The following is a 22,064-nucleotide window of genomic DNA, read 5'->3' as shown; positions in this document are numbered from 1 at the left end:
GTCTCGTTGCACCTCCCCTTTTCCTAATCTGTCACCATTCAGATAATAGTCTGTCTCTCTGTTTTTACCACCAAAGTGGATAACCTCACATTTATCCACATTATACTTCATCTGCCACGCATTTGCCCACTCACCTAACCTATCCAAATCACTCTGCAGCCTCATAGCATCCTCCTCGCAGCTCACATTGCCACCCAACTTAGTGTCATCTGCAAATTTGGAGATACTACATTTAATCCCCTCGTCTAAATCATTAATGTACAATGTAAACAACTGGGGCCCCAGCACAGAACCCTGCGGTACCCCACTAGTCACTGCCTGCCATTCCGAAAAGTACCCATTTACTCCTACTCTTTGCTTCCTGTCTGACAACCAGTTCTCAATCCACGTCAGCACACTACCCCCAATCCCATGTGCTTTAACTTTTCACATTAATCTCCTGTGTGGGACCTTGTCGAAAGCCTTCTGAAAGTCCAAATATACCACATCAACTGGTACTCCTTTGTCGACTTTATTGGAAACATCCTCAAAAAATTCCAGAAGATTTGTCAAGCATGATCTCCCTTTCACAAATCCATGCTGACTTGGACCTATCATGTCACCATTTTCCAAATTCGCTGCTATGACATCCTTAATAATTGATTCCATCATTTTACCCACAACTGAGGTCAGGCTTTCCGGTCTATAATTCCCTGCTTTCTCTCTCCCTCCTTTTTTAAAAAGTGGGGTTACATTGGCTACCCTCCACTCGATAGGAACTGATCCAGAGTCAATGGAATGTTGGAAAATGACTGTCAATGCATCCGCTATTTCCAAGGCCACCTCCTTAAGTACTCTGGGATGCAGTCCATCAGGCCCTGGGGATTTATCGGCCTTCAATCCCATCAATTTCCCCAACACAATTTCCCGACTAATAAAGATTTCCCTCAGTTCCTCCTCCTTACTAGACCCTCTGACCACTTTTATATCCGGAAGGTTGTTTGTGTCCTCCTTAGTGAATACTGAACCAAAGTACTTGTTCAATTGGTCTGCCATTTCTTTGTTCCCCGTTATGACTTCCCCTGATTCTGACTGCAGGGGACCTACGTTTGTCTTTACTAACCTTTTTCTCTTTACATACCTATAGAAACTTTTGCAATCCGCCTTAATGTTCCCTGCAAGCTTCTTCTCGTACTCCATTTTCCCTGCCCTAATCAAACCCTTTGTCCTCCTCTGCTGAGTTCTAAATTTCTCCCAGTCCCCAGGTTCGCTGCTATTTCTGGCCAATTTGTATGCCATTTCCTTGGCTTTAATACTATCCCTGATTTCCCTTGATAGCCACGGTTGAGCCACCTTCCCTTTTTTATTTTTACGCCAGACAGGAATGTACAATTGTTGTAATTCATCCATGCGGTCTCTAAATGTCTGCCATTGCCCATCCACAGTCAACCCCTTAAGTATCATTAGCCAATCTATCTTAGCCAATTCATGCCTCATACCTTCAAAGTTACCCTTCTTTAAGTTCTGGACCATGGTCTCTGAATTAACTGTTTCATTCTCCATCCTAATGCAGAATTCCACCATATTATGGTCACTCTTCCCCAAGGGGCCTCGCACAATGAGATTGCTAATTAATCCTCTCTCATTACACAACACCCAGTCTAAGATGGCCTCCCCCCTAGTTGGTTCCTCGACATATTGGTCCAAAAAACCATCCCTTATGCACTCCAGGAAATCCTCCTCCACCGTATTGCTTCCAGTTTGGCTGGCCCAATCTATGTGCATATTAAAGTCACCCATTATAACTGCTGCACCTTTATTGCATGCACTCCTAATTTCCTGTTTGATGCCCTCCCCAACATCACTACTACTGTTTGGAGGTCTGTACACAACTGCCACTAACGATTTTTGCCCTTTAGTGTTCTGCAGCTCTACCCATATAGATTCCACATCATCCAAGCTAATGTCTTTCCTAACTATTGCATTAATCTCCTCTTTAACCAGCAATGCTACCCCACCTCCTTTTCCTGTTACTCTATCCTTCCTGAATGTTGAATACCCCTGGATGTTGAGTTCCCAGCCCTGATCATCCTGGAGCCACGTCTCCGTAATCCCAATCACATCATATTTGTTAACATCTATTTGCACAGTTAATTCATCCACCTTATTGCGGATAATCCTTGCATTAAGACACAAAGCCTTCAGGCTTGCTTTTTTAACACCCTTTGTCCTTTTAGAATTTCGCTGTACAGTGGCCCTTTTTGTTCTTTGCCTTGGGTTTCTCTGCCCTCCACTTTTCCTCATCTCCTTTCTGTCTTTTGCTTTTGCCTCATTTTTGTCTCCCTCTGTCTCCTTGCATAGGTTCCCATCCCATCTGGGGCATGACTACGCGGTTTCCCCACAGTAGGCAATCGGCCTGAATCGAGAGTTCATCTTTGCGCCTGTGAAATGGTTTAAATTTCTCAGGGCATGCCCTGTACGTGGCTGCCCAGTCCCCATTCAGGACACATTTCTTGACTAGAGACAATAGCGGGTCTCTATTTGTCCAGACTTTAATCTGACGGGCTGTCACGGGTGAGCCTTCGCTTCCGAAAGCTTCAACAGCCATGACCATCTCAGCACCATTATCGGCAGCCCCCTCAGTGGTGGCTAGTGGGAGCCTGCTGAGTGCATCGGCGCAGTTTTCGGTGCCCGGTCTGTGCCGAATTGTGTAGTCATAGGCAGCTAACGTGAGTGCCCACCTCTGTATGCGGGCCGATGCGTTTGCATTTATGACCTTGTTGTCGGCCAAAAGGGACTAGGGGTTTGTGATCTGTCTCCAGCTCAAATTTCCTGCCAAACAGGTACTGGTGCATTTTCTTTACCGCATATACATGCGAGCACCTCCTTTTCTACCATCCCGTAGCCCCTCTCTGCCTGGGACAGACTCCTGGAGGCATAAGCTACCGGCTGTAACTGACCCTTGGCATTGACATGCTGCAACACACACCCGACACCATAGGACGACGCATCGCACGTTAACACAAGTTTCTTACATGGGTCATATAGCCTTAACAGATTGTCGGAACATAACAAATTGCGTGCTCTATTAAAAGCCCATTCCTGGCTGTCCCTCCAGACCCATTCATGACCTTTGCGTAGGAGCACGTGTAGCGGTTCTAGCAGCGTGCTCAATTTGGGAAGAAAGTTACCAAAATAGTTCAGGAGCCCCAGGAACGAACGCAGCTCCGTTGTGTTACGGGGTCTGGGTACTCTCTGGATCACTTCCGTCTTGGATGCAGTAGGGCTGATCCCGTCTGCTGCTACCCTCAACCCCAGGAATTCTACCTCTGGAGCTAGGAAGACGCACTTCGCCTTTTTCAGTCGCAGACCTACCCGGTCCAGTCTGCGTAGCACCTCCTCCAGGTTGTGGAGGTGTTCTTCAGTATCATAACCCGTAATGAGGATGTCGTCCTGAAAAACCACTGTCCCTGGAATCGACTTGAGGAGGCTTTCCATATTTCGTTGGAAGATCGCGGCGGCCGAGTGAATCCCGAACGGACATCTGTTGTACTCAAACAACCCCTTGTGTGTCGTGATGGTGGTCAGCTTCTTCGACTCACTCGCCAGCTCCTGGGTCATGTAAGCTGAGGTCAGGTCCAATTTTGAAAAAGGTTTGCCACCGGATAGCGTCACAAAGACGTCCTCCACTCTCGGTAGCGGGTACTGGTCTTGGAGTGACACCCGATTGATGGTGGCCTTGTACTCGCCACATATCCTGACCGACCCATCCGCCTTGAGCACCGGCACAATCGGGCTCGCCCAGTCACTGAATTCGACTGGTGAGATGATGCCTTCCCTCAACAGGCGATCCAATTCGTCTTCTATCTTTTCCCGCATCACGTACGGCACCGCTCTTGCCTTCTGGTGTACTGGCCTGGCGTCCGGGTTTATGTGAATCACTACCTTGGCCCCCATGAAAGTGCCAATGCCGGGTTGAAATAATGAGTCAAATTTGTCCAGGACCTGTGAGCATGATACTCGTTCCACAGAGGAAATTGCATTGACATCGCCCCATTTCCAGTTCATGACAGCAAGCCGACTCCTCCCCAGTAGTGCGGGGCCGTCCCTTGGGACAATCCAGAGTGGCAACCTGTTCTCCGAATCTTTGTGGGTCACGACTACCGTGGCGCTGCCTAGCACCGGAATGATCTGCTTTGTGTAAGTCCGTAGCTGTACGTCAATCGGCGATAATTTTGGCCTCCTGGCCTTGGATGCCCACAACTTTTTGAACAGTTTGATACCCATCAGGGACTGGCTGGCACCCGTGTCTAGATCCATTGATACTGGGATGCCATTGAGGAGCACTTTCATCATTATCGGTGGCATCCTGGTGTATGAACTGTATACATGCTCCACATGAACTCGCTGAACTGCAGCTTCCAGCGATTTCCCCCAGTGTCCATTTCTGCAATTTCTGCAGGTATTTTGCTCATCTCTGCAAACTCCGGCTGAATGTTTGCCTCCACGCCTCCAGCATGAGTTGCGGTTTGAAACAAAAGGTCCCTTGCCAGTCGATCGTCCCTGACTGCCCCTGTTATTGTCCTTGAGTGCACCATTAACAGGTGTTGATGGCCCCATTACTGGCCGCATTGTCCCTTGCAATGGCGTGAATCGCTGTTCCGCTTGCCATCGTCTCTGTCGAACTCCCCCTCTGGGTTCGACTGCATGTTGGGGCATGCCTGACTGCCCTTGTCTGCCTGGAGAACTGTGTGCTGCTTTAACAATGTTGAATCTCTGTCCCAACCATTCCTTAACACAGTACCTCTCGTCTGTTTTGCTAGTGACCATGCTCGGATGGATTAAATCCCAGTTTCTTGTCGCCATTGATACGTCCTTACTACACAGTATAAATGCACACGAGGCCCATGCTTGAGAGAAGGTCAGTCTGTGACCTGTCCTTTATTCCTTAGCACTCAAGTGATGAAGGTGGGTGGAGCTTCCCCTTTTATACCTGAAGGTCCAGGTTAGGAGTGTCTCCCACCTAGTGGTCAGTGTTCTCATGGTGTACAACTTAGGTCAGTTTATACATGGGTTACAATGCTGGTTGAATACATGACAGATTGCTTGTGACATATTCACACTCGATGGCCAAGACTATTTGTGCACAGTGGACTACTAGTCGGACAATTTCGAGCACAAACAGAAAGATGCCACTGTCATCAGCAAACACCTCAAGACACGGTTCAATCAGACAATGGACCTCCATTCAATTCACAGCAGCTCACAAACTTTGCCACAAAATATGGAATCGAGCACACAACAGAATATCAACACACCAACGGAAAGGTTGAGAACGTGGTTATGCTCGCAAAGCTTTTAATCAAGAAGACAATGAAAGACTGCGGTGACTTCTACATGAACCTTCTCATCTGGTGAAACACACCAACTGAAGGCCTCAATAGTTCGCCAGCACAACGCTTACTCGGTCGCCTCACAAAGACAAACATCTCAATCACAAACTAACTACTCAAACCAAGAATCATACAGGACGTCAGCGTCAACAAAGAACCATGCCAAACATGCACACTACTACAACAGAGGTGCTACAGCACTTCCTACACTGCAGGGAGGAGAAACAGTGAGATTCAAACAAACGCGAGACAGCAAAATGTGGAAAAAAGCTCAGGTTCAGAAACAAGTCGGAATTCGGTCATATCAGATCATTACAGAAGATGGCCGTATCACCGAAATAGGAAACATCTGAGAACGAGCACGGAGATATTGATCGAAACGCCGGAGATCTGTGACACCCACACAGGATCCGCTGCCAACACAGCCAACAAACACTCTCCCTCATGTGCTCATCTACCTTCCCCTTAAATATATCTATGTTGTCGCATAATGCTGCAGACAACCCATCCCTCTCTCACCTCCTTCCCACCACCTTTTGCACATTTTGCACAGGAGGGCAGGAAAAAGAGTGGGCGAGCGATAGTGATAGGGGATTCAATTGTAAGGGGAATAGATAGGCGTTTCTGCGGCCACAACCGAGACTCCAGGATGGTATGTTGCCTCCCTGGTGCAAGGGTCAAGGATGTCTCGGAGCAGGTGCAGGACATTCTAAAAAGGGAGGGAGAACAGCCAGTTGTCGTGGTGCACGTTGGTACCAATGACATAGGTAAAAAAAGGGATGAGTTCCTACGAAATGAATTTAAGGAGCTAGGAGCTAAATTAAAAAGTAGGACCTCAAAAGTAGTAATCTCGGGATTGCTACCAGTGCCACGTGCTAGTCAGAGTAGGAATCGCAGGATAGCTCAGATGAATACGTGGCTTGAGCAATGGTGCAGCAGGGAGGGATTCAAATTCCTGGGGCATTGGAACCGGTTCTGGGGGAGGTGGGACCAGTACAATCCGGACGGTCTGCACCTGGGCAGAATCGGAACCAATGTCCTCGGGGGAGTGTTTGCTAGTGCTGTTGGGGAGGAGTTAAACTAATATGGCAGGGGGATGGGAACCAATGCAGGGAGATAGAGGGAAACAAAAAGGAGACAAAAGCAAAAGACAGAAAGGAGATGAGGAAAAGTGGAGGGCAGAGAAACCCAAGGCAAAGAACAAAAAGGGCCATTGTACAGCAAAATTCTAAAAGGACAGAGGGTGTTAAAAAAAACAAGCCTAAAGGCTTTGTGTCTTAATGCAAGGAGTATCCGCAATAAGGTGGATGAATTAACTGTGCAAATAGATGTTAACAAATATGATGTGATTGGGATTACGGAGACGTGGCTCCAGGATGATCAGGGCTGGGAACTCAACATCCAGGGGTATTCAACATTCAGGAAGGATAGAATAAAAGGAAAAGGAGGTGGGGTAGCATTGCTGGTTAAAAAGGAGATTAAGGCAATAGTTAGGAAGGACATTAGCTTGGATGATGTGGAATCTATATGGGTAGAGCTGCAGAACACCAAAGGGCAAAAAACGTTAGTGGGAGTTGTGTACAGACGTCCAAACAGTAGTAGTGATGTTGGGGAGGGCATCAAACATGAAATTAGGGGTGCGTGCAATAAAGGTGCAGCAGTTATAATGAGTGACTTTCATATGCACATAGATTGGGCTAACCAAACTGGAAGCAATATGGTGGAGGAGGATTTCCTGGAGTGCATAAGGGATGGTTTTTTAGACCAATATGTCGAGGAACCAACTAGGGGGGAGGCCATCTTAGACTGGGTGTTATGTAATGAGAGAGGATTAATTAGCAATCTCATTGTGCGAGGCCCCTTGGGGAAGAGTGACCATAATATGGTGGAATTCTGCATTGGGATGGAGAATGAAACAGTTAATTCAGAGACCATGGTCCAGAACTTAAAGAAGGCTAACTTTGAAGGTATGAGGCATGAATTGGCTGGGATGGATTGGCGAATGATACTTAAGGGGTTGACTGTGGATGGGCAATGGCAGACATTTAGAGACCGCATGGATGAACTACAACAATTGTACATTCCTGTCTGGCATAAAAATAAAAAAGGGAAGGTGGCTCAACCGTGGCTATCAAGGGAAATCAGGGATAGTATTAAAGCCAAGGAAGTGGCATACAAATTGGCCAGAAATAGCAGCGAACCTGGGGACTGGGTGAAATTTAGAACTCAGCAGAGGAGGACAAAGGGTTTGATTAGGGCAGGGAAAATGGAGTATGAGAAGAAGCTTGCAGGGAACATTAAGATGGATTGCAAAAGTTTCTATAGATATGTAAAGAGAAAAAGGTTAGTAAAGACAAACGTAGGTCCCCTGCAGTCAGAGTCAGGGGAAGTCATGACGGGGAACAAAGAAATGGCGGACCAATTGAACAAGTACTTTGGTTCGGTATTCACGAAGGAGGACACGAACAACCTTCCGGTTATAAAAGGGGTCGGGGGGTCTAGTAAGGAGGAGGAACTGAGGGAAATCCTTATTAGCCAGGAAATTGTGTTGGGGAAATTGATGGGATTGAAGGCCGATAAATCCCCAGGGCCTGATGGACTGCATCCCAGAGTACTTAAGGAGATGGCCTTGGAAATAGTGGATGAGTTGACAGTCATTTTCCAACATTCCATTGACTCTGGATCAGTTCCTATGGAGTGGAGGGTAGCCAATGTAACCCCACTTTTTAAAAAAGGAGGGAGAGAGAAAACAGGGAATTATAGACCGGTCAGCCTGACATCGGTAGTGGGTAAAATGATGGAATCAATTATTAAGGATGTCATAGCAGTGCATTTGGAAAGAGGTGACATGATAGGTCCAAGTCAGCATGGATTTGTGAAAGGGAAATCATGCTTGACAAATCTTCTGGAATTTTTTGAGGATGTTTCCAGTAGAGTGGATAAGGGAGAACCAGTTGATGTGGTATATTTGGACTTTCAGAAGGCGTTCGACAAGGTCCCACACAAGAGATTGATGTGCAAAGTTAGAGCACATGGGATTGGGGGTAGTGTACTGACATGGATTGAGAACTGGTTGTCAGACAGGAAGCAAAGAGTAGGAGTAAATGGGGACTTTTCAGAATGGCAGGCAGTGACTAGTGGGGTACCGCAAGGTTCTGTGCTGGGGCCCCAGCTGTTTACACTGTACATTAATGATTTAGATGAGGGGATTAAATGTAGTATCTCCAAATTTGCGGATGACACTAAGTTGGGTGGCAGTGTGAGCTGCGAGGAGGATGCTGTGAGGCTGCAGAGCGACTTGGATAGGTTAGGTGAGTGGGCAAATGCATGGCAGATGAAGTATAATGTGGATAAATGCGAGGTTATCCACTTTGGTGGTAAAAACAGAGAGACAGACTATTATCTGAATGGTGACAGATTAGGAAAAGGGGAGGTGCAAAGAGACCTGGGTGTCATGGTACATCAGTCATTGAAGGTTGGCATGCAGGTGCAGCAGGCGGTTAAGAAAGCAAATGGCATGTTGGCCTTCATAGCGAGGGGATTTGAGTACAGGGGCAGGGAGGTGTTGCTACAGTTGTACAGGGCCTTGGTGAGGCCACACCTGGAGTATTGTGTACAGTTTTGGTCTCCTAACCTGAGGAAGGACATTCTTGCTATTGAGGGAGTGCAGCGAAGGTTCACCAGACTGATTCCCGGGATGGCGGGACTGACCTATCAAGAAAGACTGGATCAACTGGGCTTGTATTCACTGGAGTTCAGAAGAATGAGAGGGGACCTCATAGAAACGTTTAAAATTCTGACGGGTTTAGACAGGTTAGATGCAGGAAGAATGTTCCCAATGTTGGGGAAGTCCAGAACCAGGAGACACAGTCTAAGGATAAGGGGGAAGCCATTTAGGACTGAGATGAGGAGGAATTTCTTCACCCAGAGAGTGGTGAACCTGTGGAATTCTCTACCACAGAAAGTTGTTGAGGCCAATTCACTAAATATATTCAAAAAGGAGTTAGATGAGATCCTTACTACTCGGGGGATCAAGGGGTACGGCGAGAAAGCAGGAATGGGATACTGAAGTTGAATGTTCAGCCATGAACTCATTGAATGGCGGTGCAGGCTAGAAGGGCCGAATGGCCGACTCCTGCACCTATTTTCTATGTTTCTATGTTTCTATGTTTACTCTCCCTAACCCTCCCCCTCACCTATACTCTCCCTAACCCTCCCCCTCACCTATACTCTCCCTAACCCTCACCTCCTCCCCTCACCTATACTCTTCCTAACCCTCCCCCTGCCCCTCACCTATACTCTCCCTAACCCTCCCCCACACCTATACTCTCCCTAACCCTCCCCTCCCCCTCCACCTATACTCTCCCGAAGCCTCCCCCTCCCCCACACCTGTACTCTCCCTAACCCTCCCCTCCCCCACACCTATACTCTCCCTATCCCTCCCCCTTACCCCTTCCCCTCACCCCCACACCTGTACTCTCCATAACCCTCCCCTCCCCCACACCTATACTCTACCTAACCCTCCCCTCCCCCACACCTATACTCTCCCTAACCCTCCCCTACCACACACCTATACTCTCCCTAACCCTCCCCCTCCCCTATACTCTCCCCAACCCTTCCCCACACCTATATTCTGACCAATCCTCCCCACACCTAAACTCTCCCTAACCCTCCCCCTCCCCCACACCTATACTCTCCCTAACCCTCCCCTCACCTATACTCTCCCTAACCCTCCCCATCCCCCATGCCTATACTCTCCCTAACCCTCCCCTGTACTCTCCCTAATCCTCCCCCACAACTTATACTCTCCCCAACCCTCCCCCACCACCTATACTCTCCCCAACCCTCCCCCTCCCCCACCACCTATACTCTTCCTAACCCTCCCCCACCACCTATACTCCCCCCAACCCTCCCCCTCCACCTATACTCTCCCCAACCCTCCCCTCCTCCTATACTCTCCCTAACCCTCCCCCACCACCTATACTCTCCCTAACCCTCCCCCACCACCTATATTCTCACCAATCCTCCCCACACCTAAACTCTCCATAACCCTCCCCCACACCTATACTCTCCCTAACCCTCCCCTCCCCCATACTCTCCCCAACCCTCCCCCTCCTCCTATACTCTCCCCAACCCTCCCTCTCCCCCTCACCTATACTCTCCCTAACCCCCCCTCCCCAAAACCTATAATCTCCCTCTCCCCCACTCCTTCCCCAGCATCTATCCTCATCCTCCCGCACCATCTCTCTCCCCCACTCCTTCCCCCAGTCTTCCCGCCCCAACTCTCTCTATTCCCCACCAACCCCACCCTCTGTCTCCTCCACTTTCCCTCACTCCCTCCCTCCCTCATCTCTCCCCCCTTCCAGCCATCCCACTATCCCCTCCCTCCGATCACCTTACCCTCTCCCACCCCGCCCATGGTGTATGATGAAAATTGGCAGATACTCGCGAGTGTATGATGCGACAATGCCCTAGCCACCAGAATGAGGACAAGTACCTTAAAACATGAATGGAGTATACCAGAAGGAGATTGGTGTTGGCTGGCTGTGCAACGCGGTGAGATCCCAAGCAAGGCTTTGTCCTGTAACCATTCTGGCCCATAGGGAAGGCAGCTAATTATGGGGCACTTCATGGAGATTCCATGACATGTGCCGTGAGAGCAACAGTGTGCCGGATTCTTGGCAGGTTTGCGCTGGTTTTCACCGCGATTTGACCCTCGGCGGCGAAAACCCAGTCGGCGGGATCCTCGGGTACCTGTTTGCGGTGGCATTTCCAAGTACCGCCGGGGAGAGGTGCGCCGACGTGCAACGATGTAGATTGCGCTTGCGTCGTACTTTCGGCAGCTACCCGACCCCTAGGCCGCGCCCAGAATAGTGACAGGTGCAGCCCTGCCGGCAGCGGTAAGTATGAAAACCTGCAAAAAAGGCAAGTTAAAGTTCTCATTTTTTTTCAGCTACTCGATAGATAATGGTCGTGTAAATGTTTGAGTGTTTTTGGAATTCCACCCTTCTCCACCCCCCCCCCCTCCCCATCCCCACGGCTTCTCTCGCAGCGTTCCCGGGTTCCCGGCCCTGGTCTAAAGTTGCCGAACCTCACAGTTTGCGCCGCGAATCGTTGTGCAACGCTTCCTTTATCCCTGGCGCCGACGTAAAGGCCGAAAGTTTAGCTTAAAAACGGTAGTGCAGCGAAAACGGTAATTTTGACATAAAACTACCATTTTCGCCGAAAATCCAGCTCTTCCCTAACTTTCTTTATGAACATCTTCTTCACCATGGGAAGGGTGACAGCTTCATGCATTTCTTTACATCGAGCAGCTCAACAGGATGGTGTCTGTCCAAGGTACAGGTAAAAATTCTCACAAACCATAACTCATCACATAAAACGATACTCTGCACAAAGCTGGAGTACATTTAAAGACAGAATTGGAGTACAACATTCAAAACATTATAGACGTTCCAAAGTTGTAACACATGTCTATTAACAATCGCCAGAACAAGGCAGTATTATAAGAACAAAGAGCTATAACCTTAAAATTAGAGCTAAGCTGTTCAGGGGTGAATATAAGAACATAAAAAAATAAGAGCAGGAGTAGGCCATAGGGTCCCTCGAGCCTGCTCCACCATTCAATAAGGTGATGGCTGACCTTCGACCTCAATTCCACTTCACCGGCCGATCTCCATATTCCCTTGATTGCCCTAGTGTCCAAAAATCTATCGCTTTCTTGAATACACTCAAAGACTGAGCATCCACAGCCTTCTGGGGTAGAGAATTCCAAAGAATCATAACCCTCTGAGTGAAGGAATTCCTCCTCATCTCAGTCTTAAATGGCCAATGCCTTATCCCGAGTGAAATCAAGAATCATTCTTCACACAAAGGCTAGTGGGAATCTGGAACTCTCTTTCCCCCAAAAAGCTGTTGAGGCTGGAGGTCAATTGAAAATTTCAGAACGGAGATTGATAGATTTTTGTTAGGCATAGGTATTAAGGGCTTAAGGCACCAAGGCGGGTCAAAGGTACAGATCAACCGTGATCTAATTGATCGAAGGACTAGGTTTGAGGTTACTGAATATTCCTGCTCTTGCTCCTATGTTCCTAACCTGGCCGAGGAAACCCTATAAATTCTCAGTATTTTCTCAAGGATCAGGTATCAATGGTCACCTCTAAAATGTGCTTAATAGCCGTTCAAAAGCAGTGTCGAGGGTCAGAGAGATGTTGGCCAGTGAGATGAAGCCCAGAAGGATTTCTGCTGAAGTTAACCGCAGGACATCTTCTAAATTTTCTCTGCAGGTTTCCCGGCTGACAGGCAGCCTGATTGACAGGCCGGACACCAGACTGCCTGGCAGGAAAGTCTGTGGCACAAGGCCGCAGCCAGGGCGTGGAGAGGAGGGAGGGAGGGAGGGAGGGAAGTATGCGGGGCTGGTGGTGTGGGGTAGTGGGTGGATTTGGCAGCAGCCGATCGTAATGTCTTTGAAGAGATAAATTTGTTGGTCCTGGAGGAACCACTCCTGCTCCCCCTGCCTCACAAGCTGTGCTGGACAGTCACTTACCTTATGGATCCGACCCTTTCCACCTCCTTTTAACTGCCGGGATTCTGTGGTCCGGGGAAACCCAGCCAACATTAGTTAAAAATAAAAAGCTTGTTAAAATAGGGGCACGTAGCCTCTGTAAAAGATTTCAATGGCCGACCAGCTATCCGAGAGCAAATTTATGGCTTTAAAACTGGAAGTGGGCGGGTTGGAAATGATAAAATGTTTTAATTTCCACCCGCACCCAAGTTCTTGGGGAGCTAAAATTCCCCATTAGTGCCCCTAAAGTAGGGAATCAATTGAAATTCATGAGCCTTAACATGATCAGTGACTGATGGATGAAACACTGGATTCTTACATTTGATCATCAGCTCTGCAGGAGCCCACTTGTCGCCATGGGTTGATCAGTATTTGACTCACAGGTCAAAGCAAATTGGACGTGGGAGATTCCCACACAAACCAGACACGGATTACAAAAGCAATGTACCAGTTTTGGAGAGCATGCAGAGCAGAATGTTAAAGCACCACAATTTAACACAAACACATTAACCAGTGGCCTGAAGATAATACACAGAGAATAGTCAACACCTAGATGTTTTAAAGGGTCACTCGATGGACCTTAGCATTTAATAGCAGTTTGGGAAAAATGGTTATGAAATGTATCATATTGAATCACATTGGAGACTGATTTCCACATCAAGTCACTTCATGCAAAACCAAACAGTGCACAGGCTCCAAAAGCAGTGACAGAATTACGTTGAGATGAAGTTCGGATACTATTAGGCTGTTGCCCTCACTGAGGAAAACAGTCCATGAAAACAACATTCCCCTCGATGGATCATTCTTCTGTTGCTTATGACAGGGAAATAACACAGAAACTATTATAACGATAAACATTAGGAAATATATTCATTATAATGGAATAAATGCTCCTTTGTTCTTTATCAAAGGTGTGTTATATTTCAATGCGACAAATAAGACATTCTCATGTGGATTTGTCCGACAGAATTCAGGATCACATCGGATGAAATGTACATAGTAAACATACATCTCCTATCACCAGAGTAAATGACAGCAATAATTGTTCAGTTTCACAATACAGCATAGCATCCCTCTAATTGTTTAGTTTTCATTGTTTAAATGTTAATGTCTAAAAGTGGTACAACACACATTATATATGTGTGGGGACAGGAGAAAGGGGTTAATTTTGACTTTGTGTGCAAGTGTAAAACAGGCTCCACATTTTAACTTAAGAACGTAGAACATAAGAAACAGGAGCAGGAGTCGGCCATTCGGCCCCTCGAGCCGGCTCCGCCATTCAATGAGATCATGGCTGATCTTCTACCTCAACTCCACTTTCCTGCACTATCCCCATATTCCTTGATTCCCTTAGAATCCAACAATCTATAGATCTGTCTCTTGAATATTCAATGACTGAGCATCCATCGCCTTTGGGGCAGAGAATTCCACAGATTCACAATAGTTTGAGTGAAGAAATTTCTTCTCATCTCGGTCCTAAATGGCCGACCCCTTATTCTGAGACTGTGACCCCTGGTTCTAGACTCCGTAGTCAGGGGAAACATCCTCTCTGCATCCTGTCAAGCCCTGTAAGAACTTCATGGGCTAGAAATAGCCTAGCTCCCTGGAACTTCCGCTTTAAGGCTCCAAGAGGGAAGTGGAATGCTACATCAAGCGCCATCACTTCTCTTAGAGTGCTAAAGGGAGTGAGAGAGCCGGTAGCAGCAGAGTGCTGAACGATGTTCCATGCTGCACTGCCATTTTTGGAGGCTCCTTCCCTCGTTTAAAGGGAAGGGGCAATGTTGGGGTTTGAATCAATCCTCACGCTATTCTCTGTGGGGCCACGACACCTGGGCGACATGCATAACGGCTCCAAACACTCCGAGAGCGTGCAGGGCTGATCAATCGCAGTGTGAAAACCAATCAGGGGGCATCAGAATGGGGAGATAACTTAATTTTGTCCCACCTGACCACCACTGCCTGTAAATATCGTTCCCCAAGCTGCCAGCCGAGGTGACAATGCCTCCTGCAGCTGCCGTTGTTGAAGCCCGGCGAAGCTGCAGGCGCGGGAGCGAATATTACATCTGGGGCGGTAACGGGGCGCTGCACATCGGATGACATCACAATCGCCGGGGCGCAAGAGAGCGAGGCGGTAAGTGTTAGCGCCAGCGCAAAACCGCCAGGGAAGTTCACAGGTGTCGGTGATTTTACCACGCCTGGTCGGTAACTTCTTAGTGCCCCGTTACCGCCCCCTGCAGGCGCTAATGGGAGGCGCAAAGCAGCCGAATTGCTCCCTCTATATATTTCACCTCTAGGGAATATAGACCTAGGCTACTCAAGTCTCTCCTCAGAGGACAATCCCTCTCACCTCAGGAATCAAACAGGAGAGATGTAAAACGGGTTTCCGATTCGCTATCGTTCACTTTACACTAGCGTACAAAGTCCAAGTGACCCAAAATGGGTTTTAAGACTCCCGCTATGATTCACACAAATTCTGTTAGTGACATCGTGAACACAGCAGGAAGATAGGCTCTGACCGCTGTGTGTTAGCGACATTGTAAAGGAATGCGCCTATGCTGTCAGTGATGATGCTGCTACACACAGTGACCAGAGAAATTCTCATTGCCACAGCTGGTAAGTTATCTCTGCATTGTTTGTTGTGCAGCAACAACAGTGTCACAAGGCCGAGGCTGTGGATTGCCTCACCCTTGCGACATTTTATTTACAAACCAGAATTTTTAATGTCTGTTTTTCTCCACCCCCTGCTACCTCCTGGCAAGAGCTGAAAATCTTTAACAAGTCCAAATATAGTCCTTATGAAAGTAAACCTGCAGGGAGTCTTGCTGGGGCTGTTTCTGGCTTTGTGGCTTTCTAAGTGTCTTCATGGAGAAGAAAAGCCGGATTTGTTTTTCTCTCTCAAATCTGATTCCATTTAACATTATTTGTAACATTAGTCATGTCTGGCTAATCACACTGCATTGTGGCAGGGAAAAGGCAGAGAGAGAGAAAGAGCGAGAGAGAAAGAGCGAAAGAAAGGAGATTTGCATTTATATAAGCGTCTTTCATGACTCCAAAGCGCTTTCCAGTCAATGAAGTACTTTTGGAGCGTAGTCACTGTTGTAATGTAGGAAACGCGGCAGCCAATTTGTGCACAACAAGCTCCCAGAAACAGCAATGTGATAATGACCAGATAATCTGTTTTAGTGATGTTGGTCAAGGGTTAAATATTGGCCAGGACACCGGGGAAAACTCCCCTGCTCTTCTTTGAGACTCTTTGAATAGTGCCGTGGGATCTTTTACATCCACCGATCTGGCAGGTGATGAGGAGTTAATGGTGTGTCTCCATCAAGCTGCTGATCTGATCATTAGCTGCAGTTGATAGAAAGTTGGGAATCTGAATTCAGTTTAATTGGAATCTGGAAATCAAAAGCGGGCATCAGTAAAAGTGACCATGAAGCTGTCAGTTTATCGTTAAAACCCCAACCAGTTCACTGATATCCCCTTTAGGGAAGCAAATCTGCTGCCCTTACCCGGTTTGGGCCTATATGTGACTCCAGCCCCACACCATCATGGTTAACTCTTAATTGCCTTCTGAAGTGGCCTAGCAAGCCACTCATACCATTTCAGGAAGGAAGGCCCCCACTTCTAGGTCATTCAAGCACTTCTTCACAGAAAGGGCAGTGGGAAGCTGAAACACTCTTTCCCAAAATGCTGTTGATACTGGGAATCAATGGAAAATTTCAAAACTGAGATCGCTAGGCTTTTGTCAGGCCAGGGTATGAAGGGGACATAACCTGACAATCAGAGCCAGGCCGTTCAGGAGAGAAGCTGGGAAACATTTCCTCAAACAAAGGCTGGCAGAAGTGTGGAACTCTCTCTCACAAAAAGCAGCGGATTGCCAGCTGAATTAATAATTTTAAATCTGAGATCAATAGATTTTTGCTAGCCAAAGGTATTGTGGGATATGGAGCCGAGGCAGGGTGGATGGAGTTACGATACAGATGAGCCGTGATCTCAATGAATGGCCTCCTCCTGCTCCTATGTTCCGGTTTCCTTTGCCTTAAGTGGCAAAAGAACATTGGGTGGGGATGTAAAGCCTGCTGCTGAGTCGCAATCGCCTGTTTTGAGCAATCGCTGAAGACTGATTTCACCTGCCCCTTAATGTCAGCAGCAAATCAAATATGACTAGGTGCTGAAAGGAACCTCCTCGACTCTGCCCCATCCCCAGAAGAGCATCTGTGCTGCACGCAACCCCAGACATCCCGTGCCCTCTGTGTGTGTGCGCGTGCGCAAGAATACCAATTTAATGCTAATTAACGTTGAATTTGAGGGCCACTTTTATTCTCCGTAGCAGGTTCCGTTTGTTTTTTCTTAACCCGACCACATTCCTTCTTTCTGTTTGCTTTCAGCTACACCATCAACAATCCTTCGAGAAATGAAAGATCTTTAAGTTCCTGAGAAATAAATACTGCCGGTTTAAAAAAAATAATAATTCCCTTGGAGAAATATTCAACGCAATGGAAACTGAAATGTAAACGGCCAAAGCTCAGGGCTGCATTTACAGTATCATATATTTGAGAGAGAAAAATGGAGGATGTGAAGTTAGGCAAGCATAGGGCTTAACGCTTAAGCAACTGGAGGCGCATTTTTAACCGCCCGATATATACGGTTGACATCAACATATCAAAGCGGTAGCACCTCAACACTTTTAATCATTTGTATGAACGTAATTGTACATGAATCCTTTTACTTCGATAAATTTACTGTAGTTCCCAATGTCGAGACGTCATGAGGTAATTTTGACTTTGGGCGTGGGAAGGGAAGGGTTGCTAACCCCTTTAGGATTGGCCGGGGTTCTCCAGGATTGGCCGGGGTTCTCCAGGATTGAAAGATTAATCTCCAGGAAACTGCTACGATTATGAAGTATAATGTGGATAAATGTGAGGTTATCCACTTTGGTGGTAAAAACAGAGAGACAGACTATTATCTGAATGGTGACAGATTAGGAAAAGGGCAGGTGCAAAGAGACCTGGGTGTCATGGTACATCAGTCATTGAAGGTTGGCATGCAGGTACAGCAGGCGGTTAAGAAAGCAAATGGCATGTTGGCCTTCATAGCGAGGGGATTTGAGTACAAGGGCAGGGAGGTGTTGCTACAATTGTACAGGGCCTTGGTGAGGCCACACCTGGAGTATTGTGTACAGTTTTGGTCTCCTAACCTGAGGAAGGACATTCTTGCTATTGAGGGAGTGCAGCGAAGGTTCACCAGACTGATTCCCGGGATGGCGGGACTGACCTATCAAGAAAGACTGGATCAACTGGGCTTGTATTCACTGGAGTTCAGAAGAATGAGAGGGGACCTCATAGAAACGTTTAAAATTCTGACGGGGTTAGACAGGTTAGATGCAGGAAGAATGTTCCCAATGTTGGGGAAGTCCAGAACCAGGGGACACAGTCTAAGGATAAGGGGGAAGCCATTTAGGACCGAGATGAGGAGGAATTTCTTCACCCAGAGAGTGGTGAACCTGTGGAATTCTCTACCACAGAAAGTTGTTGAGGCCAATTCACTAAATATATTCAAAAAGGAGTTAGATGAAGTCCTTACTACTAGGGGAATCAAGGGGTATGGTGAGAAAGCAGGAATTGGGTACTGAAGTTGCATGTTCAGCCATGAACTCATTGAATGGCGTTGCAGGCTAGAAGGGCCGAATGGCCTACTCCTGCATCTATTTTCTATGTTTCTATGTTTCTATGTTAAAACCCAGGAGACAAATCATTGGGGGCGTCAAGTAAAATTGTTTTATTTTACATTTTCTTTCCAAACTTTTGTTTCTTAGGGGTTATAGCAATATCTGAGATGGTGGTGGTGGGGGGGGGGGGGGGGGGTGTGGGAAGGAAGAGGTTGTTTGATTGACAGTCAAGAGTCATCCAATCGGATAATGAAGAGTCTGTACACACTTTCCAATTGGCCGGGGGGAAGGCGGGGCGCCGCGAGGATGGATGTGTTGGGCGAACAATGGGTATTGGAGATGGGAGGTTACGTGATGGAACCTCCAGGAGCTGGCTGCTGTGGAACGGCCAGCATTATAAACCAGCCCCCACCCCCCCATCCCTATCTGATTTTGCTTTACATTGAGTTGAATGGAACTGAAAATCGAATGGGGCATATATAACGGGTGGTCAATCTTAAACCGCCAATGTACCACCTGTGCCAAAAGTGAAACTCAACCCCTTTAAGTCAAAAAGTGTCAAGTCAACCAACATCCCACCCCCGCACCCTGCCCCCACCCCCCAAAACAGGCTATAAAATGTAGATTAACATTCAAAGGATCCTTGCTGAAGAACTTCCATCGCAATCAGTTGAGAAGCAGACTCAGGGTCACATGGCCCCAGTCGGTCGCCAGTCCCGACTTGTGTTGTCAGGATCAGCGCTGGGGGGAAATATCTGGAAATGTTCGAGGCCGAGGTACCTGTGCTCACACAGGCCGAGGTGCAGAGCTCTGCCAAGTCATCAAGTCATCGGTTGGCAGGGGCTTGGGGCAGCAGCATGTAACTTCCCCACGAGGAGTGTCACCCAGGGCTACTCGTGCACATTTCCTAGTGTTTGACTTCAGAACAGTGCAGGAGGGAAATCTCCCTGAACCAGCAATGGTGTGCAAGATAAGAGATGCGGAGAGCCAATAAAAATGCCTTTTCAAACAAAAAAAATGGCGAGTTCTTTCTCTGAAAAGAAACTTTCAGTTTCACAACTGTGATTGATTTGGAAGATAAGTGGGTAAGTAAGTACAGTGCGCTCAAACTTTTAATTAACATTACAACATAAGAAATAGGAGCAGAAGTAGGAGTAGGCCATTCGACCCCTCGAGCCTGCTCCGTCATTCAATGAGATCATGGCTGATCTTCGACCTCAACTCCACTTTCCTGCACTATCCCCATATCCCTTGATTCCTCAAGAGTGCAAAAATCTATTGATCTCTGTCTTGAATATACTCAATGACTGAACCTCCAAAGCCCTCTGGGATAGAGAATTCCAAAGATTCATCACCCTCTGAGTGAAGACATAGCTCCTCATCTCAGTCCTAAATGGCCGACCCCTTATTCTGAGACTGTGACCCTTGGTTCTAGACTCCCCAGCCAGGGGAAACATCCTCCCTGCATCTACCCTGTCAAGCCCTGTAAGAATTTTGTATGCTTCAATGAGATCACCTCTGATTCTTCTAAACAGTCTTTAATTGCGGGATACTTCACTCTTTATCATTTCCTATAGTAGACTATAGCCTTAAATTGAAACCAATCTCAAACACAAGTCTTACTGTACCTCCCAAACATACAAAAAAAGTCACCGACAAAATAGTAAGTTCACAGGGAAGTTTCTCCATTTTGTGAAATGTTCGATACGGCATGAAGTGGACTGTCTTCACTTCTAAACTGCAGGTTGGCCTCGCTTCGTCTGGACATGAACCTATTGGCTGCAGTGGTGAACCTCCTCCTGAAAGTGTCTCCCGCCAGAAAGTACAGGATCGGGTCGACGCAGCTATTGAGGCTGGCGAGACCCCTGGTCACTTGGTACGTGGCATAGACCCTCCTGTTCCACTCGCACGTGTCTTGCCCCTGGTAATAAAGTCTAGACTGGAGGTTGAGGTTCTTCATCACATGGAAGGGGAGGTAGGAGACGGCAAAGACCGTCAGCACGATGATGACCAGGCGCACGGACTTGCCCCGGAGCGGAGTCCGCATGTTGTTGGATATTAGCGCCTTCACTATGAACCCGTAGCAGACCAGGATGGTGGCGAAGGGGATACAGAAACCAAAGAACGTCGTGAGCATGCTGTAGATGAAGTAGGTGTGCAAGAGCTCCTTCGATGTGGTATCGTAGCATGTAATTGTTTTGTTTCTCTTCAGTCCTGTTCGGGAGAAGTACAGAATCGGGGCAATGCCAGCCATGACGATAACCCACACGCACACGCACACAATGGTGGACGACTTTTTCTTCAACCTGCCCAGTGATTTCATGGGGTGGACTACCCCCGTGTACCTGTGGACACTGATACAGGTCAGGAACAAGATGCTGCCGTATAAGTTAACATGGAAAATAAACCGTTGCAGTTTGCACATGATCTCTCCAAAGATCCAGTCGGTTTTGTTGAAATAATAAAAAATCAAAACTGGCAGAGAGAAGACGTAGAAGAGGTCAGCCAGGACAAGGTTGAACATATAAACGGTGATGCTACTCCAAGGCCTCATGTGGAAGATGAACATCCAGAGGGCAACACTGTTTCCGATGAATCCGGTGACAAAGACTATAATGTACATGATGGGCAGATAGTAATACTGGAATCCCTTGTTTAAGGAGCAGGTTTTGTTGATGCTAGCAGTCAGGTCACTGGACAAATTTGAAAAATTTGATAACGTCTCCTCCATTGTATCAAACTCAAGGTTGTCCATTTGGCATCAACAGGATGGCCAGAGTCCCTTCAAGGAACAGAACATCTGAAACAATAAACAAGCAAGGTTTAAATTTGCATGAATTTTGGCACGTGTTATTTAATCTTTTCTGATTTTTTTTTTCCTTTTGGTGAAATGTTCCCACTCTACCAAAACTCTGCTAAAGGCAAACAAATGGATTTGTACCGACACAACGAAAGAACAAACTTGCATTGGTATCGCGCCCTGTAACATCTCCAGGATGCCCCAAAATTGCTTTGCAACCGATGAATTACTTCTTGATCTGATGCCATATAGGCAACCATGACAGCCAGGTTGCACATAGCAAGGACCTACAACTACAAAACTTGCATTTATATAGCGCCTTTAATGTAGTAAAGCATCCCAAGGCGCTTCGCAGAATCGTTATTGAACAAAATTTGACACCGAGATACATAAGGTGATAATAGCACAGGGAGGTAGGTTTTAAAAGCATTTTAAAGGAGGATTTGCCCAACTCTTGCCCAGCGAATGTCCTTCAAACTTTTACACCTGGTAAAAGCAGGCATATTGCCTACTTTTACCAACATAACACTTTTAAAACATAGAAATATTTAATTTAAATCATTCATTTCTATATTTAAAAACCCTCTCCATTAAGGTAAGTTTATTAATCCAATTAAAACACATTGAAAAAAAATTCCAAAAATTATTTTGTTTTCGAAA

The 22,064-nt window shown here is 47.0% G+C and overlaps 1 protein-coding gene across 3 annotated transcripts in view; it reads right to left on the bottom strand.

Annotated features, from left to right (window-relative positions):
* Window positions 1-19,217: 19,217 nt before the first annotated feature.
* The window catches only part of p2ry1 (purinergic receptor P2Y1), a 34,159-nt gene continuing 31,312 nt past the window's right edge, over window positions 19,218-22,064 (bottom strand). For all 3 annotated transcript variants that reach the window (XM_070882420.1, XM_070882422.1, XM_070882421.1), the window contains exon 2: window positions 19,218-21,404. In XM_070882420.1, coding sequence (XP_070738521.1) covers window positions 20,274-21,359 — 1,086 coding nt within the window. In that variant the 5' untranslated portion in view covers window positions 21,360-21,404 and the 3' untranslated portion in view covers window positions 19,218-20,273. The remainder of the gene's footprint in view (window positions 21,405-22,064) is intronic.

The sequence above is a fragment of the Pristiophorus japonicus genome, chromosome 6 (genome assembly GCF_044704955.1).
Source record: "Pristiophorus japonicus isolate sPriJap1 chromosome 6, sPriJap1.hap1, whole genome shotgun sequence".
Lineage (NCBI taxonomy): Eukaryota > Metazoa > Chordata > Chondrichthyes > Pristiophoridae > Pristiophorus > Pristiophorus japonicus.
This window is presented reverse-complemented; position numbering and strand designations above follow the sequence as displayed.